This window comes from Oryzias latipes, chromosome 1 (assembly GCF_053564925.1).
Source record: "Oryzias latipes strain Hd-rR chromosome 1, Olatipes_Hd-rR_3.1".
Classification (NCBI taxonomy): Eukaryota; Metazoa; Chordata; class Actinopteri; order Beloniformes; family Adrianichthyidae; genus Oryzias; species Oryzias latipes.
The window spans coordinates 30,204,997-30,217,500 of record NC_136237.1 but is presented as its reverse complement, the minus strand read 5'-3'; the positions used below and the strand labels follow the sequence as shown (position 1 = coordinate 30,217,500).

Sequence of the window (12,504 nt, the reverse complement as noted above, 5' to 3'; positions counted from 1 at the left end):
ATCACAAAACTACATGGGGCTGTGTGTGAGCACCAAAGTAACCCCAGCCATTCACAGACTGTCCCACCGGACGTGAAGAGGCTTTGCCACGCACAAAGAATGCGTGCGCATGACAGACGCACAGCACGAGTGTGTTTGAGGGCCCACAAACAGACTGAGATCATACAGACATGAGACTAACTGTCGCAGTGATGTTACCAACACAAGGCATAAAGGAGTGGACCCCTGGGTCTGCATCCCCCTGACCCCCCCCATGCCTAAATCAAACCCCTCCATCCTGACCCTGATGTTTGGTCCTCCCATCCTTAGGAGGCAGCACAAGCCTGAGTACACTGAGAGGAGCTGGGAGCTGTCAGAGGGGTTGCTGTCCAAGGCTTTGAAGGATATTCGTTCAGGGAGGTTGCACGAGCAGCGGGCTGCTTTGCTTTATGGAATACCACTGCAGACCTTGAGGCAAGGTTTGGACATCTGGGCTAAGGGAAGCCAGGCGATCCTTGGCCAGCTTACGTCAGAAAGTGGAGATTTTAGCGAGGGACTGACTTCACAAAGTCTGATATCAACTTTAGGTGGTGAAGCCCGTCTCTTTCTGCAGAAAGTGGCCGCTTGGACTGAGCAAGCAGAAATTGGGGGAGAAGTAGAGGAGAATGGAGACTTTGACTTTTCCTCGTCTGCCCTCACCCTCTATCAACCAGTCAGTCTCCAAAAAACTCTCCCCCACTGTTCCTCTCAGCTCAGGGATACTCTGCAGCCCCCGCCAAGCCCTACTCCCAGTCTAGAACCACCGCCACCTCTACGTATTCCTCAGGTTCGTCCTATTTCTGACCAGAACCGGTCAATCTTGGCTGAGAATTGCAGCATTGCTGATAACTTATATCAACGTACCTCACTAACCGAAGGCACTAATGGTTTGTCCACGGCATCCGCCAGATCCTCATCCCTCTTCAAACTCAAACCACCTCTCTTGGCACAAGGTTGTCTGGGCAGTGCTAGCCAGTTACCTCATGGCCTGGGACCCAGAGAATTCCCCCTGGATGAGTCAGACGAAGGATTGGGTTGCCAGGATAAAGATAAGCAACCTAGAAAAAAGCGTGGGAGATACCGTCAGTATGACCACGAAATGATGGAAGAGGCCATCACCATGGTGATGGCTGGTCGCATGAGCGTCTCCAAGGCCCAGGGGGTTTACGGGGTGCCCCACAGCACACTGGAATACAAAGTTAAAGAGCGCACTGGAACACTGAAGAACCCTCCTAAGAGAAAATCTACTAACTTTTGCTCATCAGGTTCTGGTCCCATAACCAGTTCCGCTAACTCAGGAAATGTTGCCTCATCTTACGATGCAAAGAGGTTCTAGACCACGGAACGCCTCAAACTCCTCAACACTTGAACAGATTACTTTTTACAACACACGCATTTTCTGGAGACAGAAACACGACTCATGCCTTTACAAAACATACAGAAGTTAATATTCAGGTATTTAATGTGTCTTCAATGTAATCGTCTCGTCGAGTCCTCGGCTGTTCTCAAAGCATTTGTGAAATACAGCCTTCTACAAAAAGTAGTGGTGCTCCATGCACCGTTTGTTTACATGGGCTGCTAAACTCTTAACTGTTTTAAGAATTCGTTGTGCATTGTTTTGTATTTCCTACCTGTTTATCAACAAACACTAAGGAGAAAAAGTTTTGGTCCAGAGACTCGATTTACATTTTTGAAGTTGCCTACTTCTGGTAAAATCCAGCAGAAGCATACATTTCCTAATATTTATATGAATATAAATGTTTTGGATGGTAGTTGGGGGTCTCTGACATTCGTATATTTGCTCCGTACATTTATTACACAAACAAATCTTTGTGTTCGTTTGGCAGTTACGTAATACGATATCTTTCAGATTTCCTCAATTTAAGCTTTGTTTTTTTTTCAACGTTGTAAAATGTTTCATTTGTTTTAAAAGACTAACAAGATGTAAATTTTCATGTCCTGGATCGCCATATTTGAAAACAAAAAACCTATTTGCAGTTAAAAGATAAACTTAAAATAATTGTATGCTTTGAGATGCTCTCTTTTTTCTGAGGTTTTTGAGTTTGAGTTTAAAGTTTGAGTTTTTAACTGGCTCCAAGTTAGAAAAATGAGTGCACCATTTTATTGGTGCAAATCTGCTCCTACGTCGGGGCTAGAGAGTCTTAAACCTCTGAGAAAAAGGAAAAAAAGCTTTGCAGCACCTCATTTATTGAAGAAATTACATTACCTCATGTTTTGATGAATGCTGCGCAATGCACAGCTTTAACAGATTTACTTAATGCAGTCTGTAACTAAATTTAAACTTATGTCAGGTGATTTACTGGCCTTTACAGATCTGACTTAAAACAGCATTTCTGTCAACTTATGTTAGGACCTTGATCAGACAGAAAAAAAGCTGAATCAGTTCTGAAAGAAAAGCTTGGCTAACATTACATTTCATAGTTGATTTATTAGAATATTCAGGTTTGTCCAATTTTAATATCCTAAGCAAAGGAGTGATGATGATTGTCATAGCTTTCTGTTTTTACCCGAGCTACTCACGTAACTTATAGCCATTCTAAGAAATGTAAAACTATTGTAAGGTACCAAGTCACACAGGGAAGTTTGTATATATGAAATTCTGTGGTGGCTGAACATCAAAACCGAGTTGTTTGTTTGTGAGAGATTAGCTTGAAGCCATTTAGCGTCCCCTTGCACAAGCTAGTCTGAACTTTTCATTGAGTGTCATTGGAATGAAGCATGCTTTAAAATGTGCACTGATGAGCTGAGGGGAACGTCTCGCCGTTTTGTTGTACGTGTAATGTTGATGAAGGTTGTTTTGTTTATTAGCAGGTCTTTTTTCTGCTACTGTAACACCTTTACTGTTGACCTCATACATGACTGCTGCTTGAATCGACTGTTTTTTTTCCTGACACAAAGATGCATAGCTTTGACTAACACTGACGACTTACATATGCCGTAAATAGCATGAGCCTAAAAGCCAGTTTAGCATTTGTTGCATGTGTATGATTTCTTGTTATTGGTGATGGTGTCTGCTACACAAGGTCACAGTAGGTTATGGTTTAGAGAAGTCAATGTGACATGTCTGTTTGTGCGAGGTTTGCAGGTTTCTTCCTCTGCAAACTTTGAAAATGCAACCACCAAAGCAGCTTTTCGGGATCGGCCACGCAAAGCTGCTTTGATTTGCTGCAGCCTCAGCTTGTCTTCACAAACTCCGCCTCCTTTTACTCTAATTACCTCAGAACTTTATTTACAACCTCAGCGTTTGGTTGAGCATCTAGCCCTTGAACCTACACTACAAGGTGTGCAAACACATCTTATTTCGTTGTCTCTGAAGGAACACTAAATGTACGTTTGTTGCATCAAAAAGACCTCAGCAAAACTCTGCACCTAAATTAATATCGTAAGCCATTTTATAGAAATTTATTACATTTAATTTAAATTTAGATAAAATGAGTCTTGTTCTTTGTTTTCCCCCCTCCCTGATATGTAATATTGCGGGCTTAATTTTTTAAAACCTCCTTAGTGATAAAGATGTAACTTTGTAACCATGGTATCTACTCAAATAGTGAATGTATCTGCTTAAATTGGTACACAGTTGCAGCTTTGCCGCACCACCATCTCAACTCTGGGAGGGATCTGCTATGTCATTCAAGGCCCAATCATCCTATAATACTCCGAAAAAAGATAATGTATTAAGTCTTGTTTACTTAGTGGGGAATTTTTCATTTTGAAGTAAAACGCTCGTGTAATTAGAGAAGCAGATGCAGGATATTTATGCATAAATCAATGATTGCACTATCCTTTTTGACTCATTTCAATTGTAGAGCCTGGTTTTGTGTTGTTGTGCTTACCTATTTATCGATTGTGATTACAAATTTCCTTTTGTTGGTTGTAATTTAATTTTAATTTTTGGGCACCTTGATGCAGTGTAATATCTCTATTGCTACAGTTGCATGAGCGCTTCTAAATATTTGCTTAAATAATTTATTTATTGAAAGAAAAATTACACTTTAAATTATTGTGGTTGTTACTACTTATTAATAATTTTTTTTTTAATCACATGATGTCATTTTATAATTACAAATTCAACAATAACATGTTACTTGGAGCTGATTGAAAATGTCTTGTAACAGACTAGATAGACATTTACACCTGTCTATTTTACCTGTTGGCTAATTGTAACATTACATTGAATTTGTCTGCAAAAATGCTGTGAGAAGACATTTACATTTAGGCGTTTCTACAATCCTGCTTTCAGCAGAATGTCAGCATTTCCCTTCAATGTCATATCAATTAAACGGCCCTATAACCTCATCAGATTCTTGTTTTTTATTCACATAAATATTTGGGGGTTTTCAGATGGATTTTGTGATGAAGAAAGCTATTTGTTTTTAAGTATAATGGCTGGTCTTTCCTTACAGGGGCAGATGTGACTTGGGTTATTGGGGGGTTCTATCTGATTCTTCAGATCCACTTTGTTCCCGCTCCTCTTTGACTTCAGCTTTGCAACAGTTAACATCAACACTATTTTCTGGACCCCCATGATAAATATTGAATGCAGCTTCAAAGCCTTCTTGTTGAGTTTCCCATTTCATTTTTATTCTCATTTCTTTGGGGGCTTTTTTCCCCTCTTTCTGCAGCACTGATCCAAAAAAGTACTCTGAGATTTTCATTAGTGCAGAAAACGATGACCCAAACAATAAATGGATCTTGATTAAAGTTGATATCCAAGATGCAGCCATTTCCTGGACTGACATCACATTTAGCTTAGCTCCACACTTCAACTTGTACAGAATTTTTGAACTAACAAAAACAACAAAACCACATCATGTTTACAACCCAGCCTACTTTTATTGCTGAAACACGTCATTCTTTACACTAACAGCCTCCCATGAACTAAGAAAGCAGTTCCAAGTGAGGATTTAGCTCTAATGTTCATCTTTCTGCACTTTTTTTTGAAAAATGCTGACATTGTAATCAAAGATCAAATGTATTTCCAAAAACTATCACAGGGTGAACATTTGATAAATGATGCTCTTTTTTTTTTAACTTCATGTTTGATGCTTGCTGTAATTTAAGATGAAGCCAGAGCATAAATTAAGATTACAGACACTTTTTGTGTATCTTAAAGTGGGGCTTTGTTCTTTATATTACCAGTCAAGTATTTAAGTATTTGTTCTACAGACATTGCTGGGTTTTTGTGCTATTATTATTCATTTGTTGTCTCAGATTTTAGCTAAGCTCCCTAAATTACGTCTTTTTTTTTTTACCTTTAGTTCTCAGCGGCCGTCACTAACGGAAGAACTGGGAGATGTTTGTCTTCGAGGGACTAAAGTGTGTCCGAGGACTGCCCTGGAAGCTGTTCTACGCTCTCTCTGCCCCGCGCACCAGTCTCTACTCCATCAGATCCTGAAGGCTGCACACCAGGCACAGTTAATGTCCTTCATGTGTCTCAGTCATGCTGAAAACCCCTCCTGTCTCTGTGGTACGAGCCCACTGGACAAAGTGTCACCTCGTTCTATCCCTCTGAGTGGATGTAAAGCCTGCAACTGCAGACAGCACTGTCCCTTAAGCGAATGTGATCATCAAAGTCATTGCAATGCTGTTTGCGGCCCAGAAGACTCTCAGTCTTGCTGGAATGTTCATCATGCCTCTGTCAGAGACTGTAGCTGTGACGGTCATTGGGGCTCAAGCTGTATTTGTGTCTGGAGGTGCAGAACAGACAGCTGTGAAAGCCTCTGCTCCAAAAGATTGCACTGCGTTTGCCACCAAAGCCTGTCAGTCACACCCATAAACAAGGTAGTGAGTTCACCGGCATCCCCTCCTTTGTTACCTATGTCCACACATAGATTCTGCTCATCGTGTCACCAACATTGCAGCTGCCTCTCATGCTCCTGTCATTGGAGCAACCTCTGTCAAACACAAGCCAAGTATTCAGTAGAAAAAGCGGTTGGAGATGGGGAGCATCATTGTAGTGTCCTGAACAGGGAGCACAGCCCATCTCCTCCCCCTCCACCCCTCTCACCCATCCCCTCAGATATCAATAAGACAAACGACGAAAAGCCGCCTTCCCTCCTTCACCACAGACAGGTGGGGGAAGCTGGTGTAATGATAAACAGTCTTGTTAGTGGCTGTCTGCAGGCAGCAGATTCAGGTAAAGAGTATGAGCCGCAACCTCAGAACCCAGTAAGTCGTCAGGCAGAAAACAACACAAGCGGAACTTTGCTGCAAGATGTCGTGAGTCGCTTCAGCGAAAAGCTAGAAACCATCGCACCTGCAGAGAGAGACTCTGAAAAGGAGGAGCAACAGTTTCCCTCAACCAGCCAGAGCTTGCCATTTCACGGCGACGCCCACCTGACCGAAATCATCACCCGAGTACTGCACTCTGGCAGCGCCAGCGACTATAGTCTCAGTGAGCTGTTCAACCGCCACGACAGCGGAGAACCCAAGTCACCTAATACCCGCCTGCGACGTCGCCAAGAAGTCCTGGCAGCTATATCTAGACCTGCTGACGATGCATCCACCAGAAGGCAGAAGCTACAAATTAAAAGGTACTTTGCCATGTTTGATAAGCCTAACAACCGAAGAAAGGAGTCACCGGCAAAGAAAAGACTACAAGATCCAAATTCCTGTGCAGTGACATCAGACACTTTGTCAAACTCAAACCTAGTCACAGAAATGTCCAAAACAGAAACTATGGTAGATTTAAAGCCTGTAGAGAACCATGGTAAAAACTGTGCGTCTGCAAAAACAGACCAGGACGATGTCAAAGAAGACTTTCAGGAAGTGAGCGTAACTGAAAAGCTAGAGATTGTAAAGGATGAGGTAAAGGATTTAGAAATATGTGATGAGAAAAAAGATCTTGGTATCGTACATGCACCCATCCCTGAGCTGCAGAAGGCAGCTGAAGATCATTCAGCAACTGCTACCTCATCAAGTCAGTGTGAAGTTCCAAACAGTGAAGATTCCAAGGCTCCCAGTGATGCAAGAAAGAGGGAGAGTGAAGAAGCTTCATCAAATCAACAGGCTATGGTGGAAGAGCTGGTCAAAGAGGAGCATGGCTCTTCTACAAACCACTTGAATGGGATGAGAAGATCCACCAGGAATATAATGCCTCCACAGCGGTTCTCCTCTTACGTGACAGCGCCCAGAAAGATGCTATTTGTTGCATGTTTCTCTGATGGCATCTTTAACAACACAACTCAAAATAAGACTCTGACACCTGATGCTTTACAAACCTGTTCCAAAAGTAAGAACATAAACATCACACAGGATAATGCAGAAAAAGAAGCCAGCCAGTGCTCACCCGAAGAGACAGAAATACTTGAGTCAACACAAACAGAAGAACCTTGCATGGAGTCAAAAGGTCACGGTCAGTTGTTATCCCAAACCTTGCCAATCAAGGAGAAAAATGATAAAAAGCAGTCTAAATTAAGCCCAGAAAAGACTACCATCATCACTGACTCAGCCATATGTGGTAGACTGAGAACATCTCCAAGAAGATTAGTTTCAATGACGTCCAAAAACCTGGTAGATGTTGACGGTGGGATCCGACCTACCTCTGACAGCCCCTTTACCTCAAGACTGCAGTATAGCAGTCCTATTAAGCTCATGTTTGTATCACCTGTAAAAGACCAGGAAGGAGTTAAGTACAGTCTCAAGTCAACAGGCGGTGGTTCCAGTACTCAAACAGATCATTTTGACCCCTGTGAGGAGTCTTCATGGTCAGGGACACCCCAAAAGCACAAGAGACAGACAAGTAAGTGTTCACCATCTCCTCTGAAATCACATTTCTCGCCACAAAAATCTTCTTCACCAACCAAGCCCGTGCCCTCATCACCATCTTCGCCTCCAAAGTCTGTGTCTTGTCCTAGGTCGGCATCTTCATCTCCTAAAAGTGGCCACCGTAGATCTGGCCAAAGTTCTCCAACCAAGCACTTATCTGAGAGCGATCAGACACAGAGCGATTTGGTGTCTGTCCATGAAACCACTCCTCCAAAAAGACGTCCGGGCCGGCCAAAGAAGCTGGGGCCCCAGCTGGAGCAAAAAGTCAAAAGGCCCATTGGGAGACCACGCAAGCAGAAAGATTTGAATGCTGCTGTGGAGGCAGAATCCTCAAATCCAAAAGCATCTACAGCCGCTCCCATTATGGACAATGTCACCAAGAACCTCAAGGTAACAGTGGTTTATGGCCGTTCAAGGAGGAACAAACGAATGGTGTCTGAAGGAATCGACCAGCTGCAAACAGATTTCAGTGATTCTTTGCTTTCAGAGGATCTCAAAAGTGACTTTTTGACTCAGCGTTCCAAGAATAACTCTGTTGGCAACAACAAAAATGCAGAGGAAATCAATTTTGCCACCCCTGAAAAACAATTGGTCCCCTTGAGGAAACCCGGCAGACCAGCAAAAGTAAAAATTACTGGGATCTCAGTCACAGTTACCACAGTATCGCCTCGACTGCGCCAGATTCAGCTAAATAAAGATGTTCAGCCGCCATCTGAAACACAGCAACGTAAAAAGGTGCTGCTGCCAGAATTCAAATCCTTAAAAGAGCCCGGAGAAACTAGCCACAAGTCACTAAGCGAAACAAGTCGAAAAGAGGTGGGTTTACAAACGCGTGATTCACATAAAGAGGAGTTGTCTGATGAGTCTGTAGCTTTGAGACACTCAAATAGGGTAAGAAAACCCTCGATCCACTTTCTTCACTCTGTGGCCACCTCCCCTTTCAGATTATACAGTCGCAGCAATGCTCTACTGCGGCGCTCCAAGCAACTCCTGCTTACTAAGGCCAGCAATGAAAGGAGGCAAGAGGAGAAGCAGAGCGATGTGGAAATGTGTGGGGAGAAACCACCGCTCCATGGACAGAAGAGAAGAGCATCTCAGGATCTGAGCAGAGTGGCAGGAGTGTCTGTAGATTCCATCTTTAGCCCCAAAAAGCCGCTGAAGTGGTGGTCATCTTCGGCTGAGGAGAAAGCTGTAAACCAGGAGCTTGCTCGGCGGATACAAGTCATCACGGACACTTGGGTGTCTGACAACACAGAGAACAAACAGAGGGGAAGCGTTGGTGAACCTAAACAAGATACTAAAGGTCACAGTTCATCTCCTAGGAAGTCGAAACAGTTTTCTGTAGTCCGAACGCTGTTTGACTGCCCACTTAACAAACCTAGATCCTGTAGCATGCAGCAGATCCACTCCTGGTTCATGCAGACCACAGAGACACACTCTCTAGCCATCGTCAAGAAGAACAGCTCCCGTAACCCTTTTGAAGTCATGCACTTCCCTCGCTCTGCCAACAAAAACAGCGTTTGCCCCAGTCCTCAGGCAGAGCGCCTTCGCAGGCACACCAAGAAGTTTGCAACGGCTGTGCCACAAAGTCCCCTGCAGCACCAACGGGCTCAACAGAGACTTAGAAAGGCGAGAGCATGCAAGGTAATGCGACAACTGTTTGCAATCAGGACTGAGGGGGGCAAAGGCAATTCCAGAGTTTGGGGTTCGAAGTCCAGTTCTGGAAGGTTCCAGGCCAATCTTTTTAGAGCAAAGATGAGGTTTCTAACCAAAATAGAAAAGGAGCAATGGTTAAAGAGGAGTGACAAGAGGAGGAACAGAACGGTAGCAAGAAGTTGTCCGAGAAGGTCTGGATTACAACCAGATTACAAAAGATTACATAGATCAGTAAAAGATGGGTCTTATGGTTGTTTTAGGATTGGTTCTGCCACCTGTTGTGTTGAGCAAACTCTAGAGCCTTTGGGCGAACGCAAAGAGCAGAAGCTCTGTTCCAAAGCCTGGAGTCCCGAGACCCTGAAGGAATGCCGGGTGTTTTTGAGGAAGATCAACTCTCCAAACAACGAGTCCGCCGAGGAGGGCTGGAACTCCTGCACTGTGACACTGGATGATGGGTCACCCTCTGCATACCTCTTTGCAGGAAAGGAGAGGGAACTGCGGGGAGTTGTTAAAGCTTCGAAAAGTCAAAGAAAAAGGAACACGATGAAGAAGACTGCCTCCAGAGAGCCATCAAGCCCTTTGCCCACATCTGTCCAGATGAAGGACTCTGCTCCAGCAGGGCGGCAAAAGGACAAACCCAAAAGTCACAATGCGTCTACTGATTTAGCACAGCTGCCACCAGCGAAAACGTTAAGACAATCGCGAATGAGGGGCCTGACCGGGCTGAAATGGCGCGACTTTGTGTTTGGTAACTACTTTCTCCTAATACTCATTTTTAGAATTTGAATTGAGTTGCACAATTAACTTATCTTCGTTTATCCCGACAGGAAAGTAAATGAAGTGGGAAAGCAGAAGGCCTCCGGTTTCTGAGACTAATTACCGTGGTGCCTTTGGACATTGAGCTGACCACACGGACTGGCCGACCCTCTACGGTTCAGTCTTACACTCAGCCATTATGTAGCAGTCTAACTTAAAAGCTTAATGTTGCACTACTTTTATCCATGGAAGTGTTTGTATTTTGTCGTTTTTTTTCCGGTAAAACCCACCTGTGTCTTTCAGAATGTGCAGACAATTACAGCTCGTTCCATCAAAGAGAATTTGAAAACGACTTTTTTTTTTTTTTTAGGTGATTGTGAGGAAAGACAAAACGTGACTGCATTAAGTGTGTCCCCCACCGACCGACCTTTTACAGAATTTGGCTCCTTTAAGTCAGCCCTGCTTTAAACTGTACACTTTTTATATTAATATAACTTTTACTTAAGCACTCTCTGAATTTACACATAACTCATTGTTTAAAAAAAATGTTTCACAAACTTTACTTTAATTTTGAATTTGAGCCCTTTAATATCTCTAACAAGAGAGCCAGATATTTTTCATGAAGGACTCGTTGAGGCTCCGGTTGTTTAACTGTGAGGTGAATGACAGACAAACCATAACTCCAAACTAAAAACCAAATAATATATGTTTTTAATTTAAGATTTAATATAAAAGTGTGTTCCCCCATTTTTTAGGTCTCAGTAGTCCACAAAATGCTCGAAATGCGTGTTGAATAATGAAGTGGCTTTCTGCGGTTTTAGAAAAATAGGTTCTGTTGTATTTGTCGGGTGTATTTCCTGTTAACCCCTAGCATTTACTGTATGTTGCAGACAGACGGACCTCTTGCACTATACCATTTGAGATTAATAATCCCACTACCCACCCCATCCCATGTTTTGCACATCCCATGCCCCAATACCGATCCCTTCTGTAACACAAACGTCTCTTTGGTGCAATAGAAAGCCAGATGATTGATCATTTTGTAAAAAATGATTTGATTGCTGACAGACGAATGGATGTACACAATGGCCTGGGATGTTACTGTACTTCTTTTTTTGTAATGAAGTCATTCTGGGTTTAAAAAAAAATCTGTTTTAAAAATCAGTTTTCTCATCCGCTTTTCTTTCCTTAAAAAAAAAAAACTAATTTTGATTGAAGCATTATTCTTTTTTTCGCATTATTAAAGTTTTATGTTCTGTTTTTTTTATACCCTGTACTGGGGCTTTGTTAGATCCACTGCTGTTGCTTATCAGTTGTGTCGTAGCTGAAGCCGGATATTTAACTAATTCAACGCTAATCTTGGATCTATATGCTACTTTTTTGCTCTGATAGATCCCAAATGTCTGGCTTGTGGGTCAAAACTTCCCCCGTAGTGAGTGTTGTGCCTGAATGTCCCTTTCTGTGCATCAATTATGGTTGCCATGTCATCATGAAAGACGTTTAACAGTTGACCTTTGTTGGAAGAACCTGGTGCTAATCATCTGTTGTAATATTCTCTTGGAGCATTTTTATACTACCCTTTACAGATGCAGCAAAGAGCTCTGTGACTTGATCAATAAAGGTGTTTTTTAAAGTAAAATGTGTCATTTCCTGTGCGACATTTAAGAGGAGGAAACCAGCCTCTCACTTCACTTCTTTGAACTTTATTGGGTCTGTAATTAGGATCAAACCAGTCTCTGTGCTTGTCTTATACAAATTGGTGGATCTAGTTTGTGGGTTTTTTTGCCTCTAAAAATATATTTCCAAACATAATTTAACATTAATTTCAGTTTCTATTTCGTAGCCCATTGAATAACTTACAAATACTTTGCAACGTATGATGTCTGGAATATTTTAACTATGCGTTTTTTTAAGTTCAGGTTGCTTGGTTGTTGTAGCATCAATTCAAATCCCAGCTGGGTTCTTTTTTGTGTGGAGTTTGCATGTTTTCCTTGTGCCTGTGTGGGCTTTCTCCTACAGTCTAAGACAGGGGTCGGGAACCTATGGCTCGCGAGCCATATATGGCTCTTTTGATGGTCACATGTGGCTCGCAGAGAAATCTTTAATTATACTTTTTTTTTCATTAGACCAGTCCTTCTCGGGCGCGATGCGATGCCAGAGGCGCGCAGTAGTAGGGGTGCTTGGAGAACAAAATCTGCACCAGCTCTATCACTTAACTATGATCTATTATTTCACAGAGTTTGTACCACCCGGAAACCTGTGAATTGCCTTGCCTAAAACTGCGCG

General features: G+C 42.7%; 1 protein-coding gene across 6 annotated transcripts in view; it reads left to right on the top strand.

Moving 5' to 3' along the window:
• LOC144981207 (ligand-dependent nuclear receptor corepressor-like protein) overlaps positions 1 to 11,857 on the top strand; it is an 18,510-nt gene extending 6,653 nt beyond the window's left edge. For 2 of the 6 annotated variants that reach the window (XM_078953286.1, XM_023956663.2), the window contains exons 7-8: positions 5,298 to 10,210; positions 10,290 to 11,857. In XM_078953286.1, the coding sequence (XP_078809412.1) occupies positions 5,298 to 10,210; positions 10,290 to 10,297 (4,921 nt within the window). In that variant the 3' untranslated portion in view covers positions 10,298 to 11,857. Of the gene's footprint in view, positions 1 to 309; positions 4,336 to 5,297; positions 10,211 to 10,289 lie in introns of those variants that run through there. The other 4 variants (XM_078953292.1, XM_078953299.1, XR_013658217.1 and 1 more) reach the window with 3 other exon arrangements.
• The last annotated feature ends 647 nt before the right edge of the window (positions 11,858 to 12,504 follow it).